The sequence below is a fragment of the Penaeus monodon genome, chromosome 6 (assembly GCF_015228065.2).
Source record: "Penaeus monodon isolate SGIC_2016 chromosome 6, NSTDA_Pmon_1, whole genome shotgun sequence".
Lineage (NCBI taxonomy): Eukaryota > Metazoa > Arthropoda > Malacostraca > Decapoda > Penaeidae > Penaeus > Penaeus monodon.
The window spans coordinates 31,701,282-31,707,493 of record NC_051391.1 but is presented as its reverse complement, the minus strand read 5'-3'; the positions used below and the strand labels follow the sequence as shown (position 1 = coordinate 31,707,493).

At 45.1% G+C, this 6,212-nt stretch overlaps 1 protein-coding gene across 1 annotated transcript; it reads right to left on the bottom strand.

Moving 5' to 3' along the window:
* Window positions 1–5,262: 5,262 nt before the first annotated feature.
* Window positions 5,263–5,922, bottom strand: LOC119573949 (casein kinase I-like). The gene has a single exon (XM_037921049.1). The coding sequence runs from the start codon at window positions 5,920–5,922 to the stop codon at window positions 5,263–5,265; it is 660 nt and encodes a 219-aa protein (XP_037776977.1).
* Between the last annotated feature and the right edge of the window lie 290 nt (window positions 5,923–6,212).

Genomic DNA, 6,212 nt, shown 5'->3' with positions numbered 1-6,212 from the left:
ATCTGCCAATTAAAATCAAACACCGAGTCACTACCAGCGACCTAGGGTGATTGAAGTTTGAGGCAATGGAACATCCACAAAAACATGCAAAATATGCAGAACCACAAATCAAAACATCCAGTCAAGTCAATTCACGAACACAAAAACACTTCAGATCGATAAGGTTCTTCTGAGAACATGCGCTGTGCTGTTTAAGACTATTTTTTGGACTTCTTCTAATTTTGGATTTCCCGGTATTTGTTCAAGAAACTTATCCGTACCTTTCTTTATAAGGCCAAGAGTTCCAATAACAACAGGCGAAGTTTGTGCGTTTGTGTATAAATGCGTGTGTTTTTGTATTTGCTTGTGCGTGTGTGTTTGTGTATGTGTGTGTTTGCATTTGTTTGTTGCTTGTTTGTGCTGTGTTTGTGTGTGTGTTTGTATTTGTTTGTGCGTGTGTGTGTGTGTGTTTGTATTTGATTGTGCGTGTGTGTGTTTGTGTATGTGTTTGTATTTGTTTGTGCGTGTGTATGTGTCTGCGTGTGTTTGTATTTGTTTATGTGTGTATTTGTGTATGTGTGTGTGTTTGTATTTGTTTTTGCGTGTGTGTGTGTGTATGTGTGTGTGTGTGTGTTTGTGTGTGTGTGTCCATGTGTGTAAGTGTGTTCTGATATACTTATGTGTGTGTTTGCGCACATGTGTGTATATAGGAAAGGGCGAAAAGCTATGTCATGAATTAAAACAAGATGAAGTATCGACTATTGAAACCCAAATCCCCGTCAGTCATTCACGCGTTCCAGGCGGAGTGCAAACGAGGCAAAGGAGTTGTGGAAAACTGGTCTGACTGTCGAGGGCTAATTGATACCAACTCTGTGAATGCTTGCTCATATGCACGAATGAAAGTCACTTCGTTATTAAAAGAACTGAATTAGACGTTAAATAAAAAAAAGGTTATAGCGTGGTGCGCAAAATGTGCGAAATTGATGTGAGGGTTCGGAAATGACCCCGGCGAACCCACGAGCAAAAGAAGGGAAATGAGAACAAGAGTAAATAATTCGTGTGATAATAAGTGATGTTGCAAAATGGATAATCATGCAAACTTAGATAAAAAGAAAATGGAATGAATGAACGAGGAAAAAAAAGAGAAAAAAGAGAGAAAGAAAAAAAGTGGCAACCCAAGTGTATGCGACCCCCCCCCCCCCCCACCAGGTGAGTGGCGATACTCCTGGCTTGACGAGCAAACCGCACACCTGTGAGAAACCCTCGCCTTGGACATCGTGCCTCGTGAAAAAAAAAATTCGGTAAGGAAACGCTATTGTAGAGAGAACTAATCCCGCATGACACAAGGTTAATCAAATGAAACAGAACAATAGTGTCATGACACATCATACAGTCTCTCTCTCTCTCTTGGGGACCTTGAGCGCTGTTCGACATCGCCACCTTCGCCCGTAGCTCCGGCAGGAAGGCGCGGAGTTATTCGCCCGAGCCTGGCGAACGCAGAGAAACGGCGACAGATCGCAGCCTCTCTACCCCCGCAAGGAGTCACGCGCCCCACCCGCATAAGTGGACGGGCAGGACATTGACAGAAAAAACCGGAACGTTACGCACGAGAAACCCCTCCGTCAAATGGTGGTCACGTGAGAACATTTGTGAATGATGGCTATATTGTATTTATAATGTGTTTGGTGTGTATAAATGTTGGGTGCTCCTCGGGTGTTTAGTGTGTGTCACTATCGTAGTGTATTACATTTTTGTTAATTTGCTGCTTTCTAAAGTGACGTATTTTATATGTTACATATGATTAATAAATTAGAATTATCGTTAACGTTTTCTTTCACCCATATTATTATTCTGATAACAGAGAAAGGGATAAAAGATCTAGAGAGGCGGAATAATACAAAAAATAATTATTACTTACCCTCTCATATATATATATATATATACATATATATATATATATATATATATATATATATATATATATATATATATATGCATTTTTTTCAACAGCCATTTATTCCACTGCATGATATAGGCCTCTCTCAATTCACTATTGAGAGGTTATTTGGCAGTGCCACCCTTGCCTCATTGGATGCCCTTCCTAGTCAACCGCGATTCGGCGCGCTAACACATGTATCACGGTGGTGACTTCCCCTATGACACCTGCTTTTGACGTGAGATTGAGAAAATGACATATATATGTGTGTGTGTGTGTGTGTGTGTGTGTGTGTGTGTGTGTGTGTGTGTGTGTGTGTGTGTGTGTGTCGAAGACAATGTCGATTATGGCATTATCTTCTCGACCCATTCCTGTATAGATAGAGTCAATAGCTGGGCGAAAGAATGTGAGAGGAGCAAGCTGTTGCCCATACAGTAGTTCTCTCTCTCCAAGCAGCTGGTGGATCCAAAGGAACGACATATACTGACAGGGGTTGGCGCCAGCGGCGTCGCAGGAATTGCCAGAACGAGTTCGCAAGCGACAACGAACTATTACCTTAGGGACTCCGTCTTCGGATTTTTCCTCAGGGTTGACCCCAGCAGCCTTTTCATCTTATAGATGCCACGAGGCAGTGGATTGTTTTGTATAGGGTGAACTCCCATAGCCTGTGACCATGCACGGACTGAACTACAAGACAGCAGTCGGATAATCGTATATACGATAGTGGTGCCCGTATCTGCGCTCATGTGCGTGCGCGCGTGTGTGTGTATGAATGCACACACACACATGCATTTATATATATATATGTGTGTGTGTGTGTCTGTGTGTGTGTGTGGTTGTACGTATATATATATATATATATATAGAGATGATTACTAAAAGTACCACCGGCCTCTCGGAAGGAACGGGACCTCCACGTACTCACTCCAAGAGCATCACAACATGAAAACTACAATTAAGTATCATGCTGTGACCACGGCGGCTCAGACATGAACCTACCCTTAAAAGAAGAAGATAGTCCCTGTACTCTCGTTAAGCGAGAGTAGAGATACCACCATACAAGCATGTTCCACAAGTTCAGTGGAATATAAAGATCATAAAGTTGAATTCATCAACTTACTAGTAAAAAGAAGTAATAAAAATGTGATAAAATAAAAATAAAAGCCAGTTCGTTAACGTATTATTATTCTCAAGCCATTATAGAGTAAACCACAAAACAAAAACCTCCACGAAAAGAGCAATCTTAATAAAAACAGATAAACAATACCTTTTAAAAAAGCTGTAATTCCTCAGCTCCGTAAATCCTCCGTTGAGTAAAAATCCAAAATAAAAAAAATCCGTTTAAAAACGTCGGCTTTCTGAAGGAAAGACCGAGCGTAAGTCACTGAGCCAAGGTAATCCGCACCTCCCTTACAAGGTCGTTGACCCGACCTTTTATGCGAACAAGGTTGTGCGCCAAGTTCGTTTATTCGGAGTCTACGCAGCAAGACTCGTTGTTCTTAAAATTGTCGTCTGTTCTTCGAGACGTTACAGCTTCTATTTCATTTATTTTGGAATTGCTCATTTTATTTATTATTTGCATCGGAGGTCTTTAATAAAAAATACGATATTTCTTAGAATTATAAAAAGAACATAAAATATATACATAATTTTGAATATAAAAGGATATAAAATTACGCTGGCTAACCAACCAGGCTCTGGCGCCAAACGACTGTTTTCCGTTTTCGTCGCCAGCTTACGGAAATTCGTATTTCGGCCGCTATTTCAAGCGTTTAAGGGCCAAACGTCTGCTCAGTAGATCACGGCATCTTCCTTCTCAGTAAGGGCCATCCAAGGAGTTCTCGTTTGTTCATCCGCGTCTCCTGCAGGCAGGTCCTCTGCAGCATCGCCTGCGCCATCTATTTTTCGTTTTTTCACCACGGCCAGGCGCCAAGGATTGTCGGGGGGAGGGGGGAGGGATGTTATGAAGTCTTATGCAGCCTGACACAGGGGCGAGAGCGGCAAGTAGGAAGCTGAGGCGTCAGCTCACTACACCCTATGATCTAGCGGTGGTTTCTGCAGAAGGCGTTTATCAGTGCAGCTGGTAGTTCACGGCAGAGGTAGAATATGCTGCTCTCACGCACGCACGCACGCACGCGGGGACGCTCATGCCCGCACATGCACGCACATGCACGCACACGCGCACACACACACACACACACACACACACACACATACACACACACACACACACACACACACACACACACACACACACACGCACGCACGCACGCGCGAGCGTGCGCAGCGTATGCCACATATATATATATATAATATATTATATATATATATATATATATATATATATATATATATATATATATATATATATGTATGTATATATATATATATTATATATATATATATATATATATATATATATATATTATATATATATATATTATATATACGTGTGTGTATATATATCTTATTATGATGCACCTCTCTCCCTCGCGGCCCTTGTTCTTGCCGTCACGTCAGCCTTCCCCTTCCCCTCCCCTCCTGCGTCTTCTTAACGTCTCATTGCAGGGAATCGAACGCACGCAGACCTACGCACCCATTCCTGAAGGGGCGGAGAGCGCCCTGCCGGCCCGCGGACCTCCGGAAGCGAGCTGTCGTCTGCGCCAGTCACGCTCGATGCAACCAGGCGTCGCTCCCTTCCCCAACGCGACGTCTCAGCGCCTGTCGGGAACTCACCAGCGCCTCGCCTCGCCGTCGCCTCGGCCCTCCCAAGGCCGATGGGGCATTGATTAGCTTCTGTTGTCGCGTCGCATCGGCCTTGCATCAAGCGGAAGGAGGCGACGAGGAGGACGCGCGGTCGAGAAGCAGGATGTCATGACTACTCCAGATTTCTCCCGAGCAACGCGTCCGACAACAGCTGATACGAGACCAAGGCGGTGCGAGGCTAATGCAGGCGCACACCTACACATGTTTTTCCATGCGCGTATGTATATATATATGGTTATATATTTATTGTTTAATACATTTTGAATGAGGTTAACATTAATGCTCCTATAACAACAAAAAAACATGACTAACTAACACTCAACATTAAAAAAGCAATGGAACAACTGAGTATATTCATCAGGAGATACACATCTCTGAGCTTGGTGTCTTATGTCTGGATGTTAGAACAGGATACACTTCATACACATTTTTTTTTTTTTTTTTTTTTTTTTTTTTTTTTTTTTTTTTTTTAGAAGACCACTTCGTTCCGCCCGGCCGCGGCTCTCAGAGAAGGCGCTGGAGAAGGGCTCTCAACCCCTTAATCCCAAGGCGTTGGTCATGATCAGGCGTTGAGGTCCTGGCTAGGATCTCCTTACGCTCCTACGCATTTTGAGCATGGCCCGTAACAGGTAGTGGACGATGAAACCTAGCCCTGGCATGTCGCACGCGAGGCTGAGTTCGTCCCCCGAGTAGAAGCACTTGCAGTACCATTCCTTGGGGGAGGGGGTCTTCTTCGGCCTTTGCTTGCCACCGATGAGTCGTGCGAAGCCGAAGTCGATCACATGCACCTTCTGAGGTCGTCCTTCGTCGTCCATCTCCACGACGACGTTATCGGGCTTCAAGTCGCAGTGGACGACGCCCTTCTGGTGCAGTTCCTGGACGGCTTGGGTCAGCTGGAGGGCGATCGTCAGGAGATCCCGCTCGTCATGGTAAAGCCGCTTCTCCACGACGTCGATCAGGTCCTTCCCGCCACAGAATGTCATGACGAGAGCCGGGGTTTCCGGGCAGAAGGCCAGGACACGAGGTGCTCCTCCAGCGCCCGCTACGAGTTCCATCATCTTGCGCTCGTTCTCGAAACTGGGGAGGACACTCTCCGCCAACCCGATCTTGAGCGCGCACTCTTGGCCGTCGTAGAGGACGAGGTCGACGTAGCCAAATGCGCCGTTTCCTAGGACTGAAATCTTAGTGAGCTCCAGGTCGTCCACCTCGAGCGGGGAAATTAACACAGCTGATTCTGCCATCCTCAGGGCTGTGCGTCGCGCTTTGCTCGGGAGCGAGCGCGCGGGGGGTATATGGGTCGGAGTAACGAAGCTATGCGCGTTTGGCCTCGGGTGAGTGTGTTTCTGTGTGTATGTGTGTGTGTGTGTGTGTGTGTTTGCATTTGTTTGTGCGTGTGTGTTTGTATTTTTTTGTGCGTGTGTTTGTTTGTGAGTGTGTTTGTATTTGTTTGTGTATGTGTGCGTGTGTGTGTGTGTGTGTTTGTATTTGTTTGTGCGTGCCTGAGTGTGTATGTGTGTGCGTGTGTGCGTGT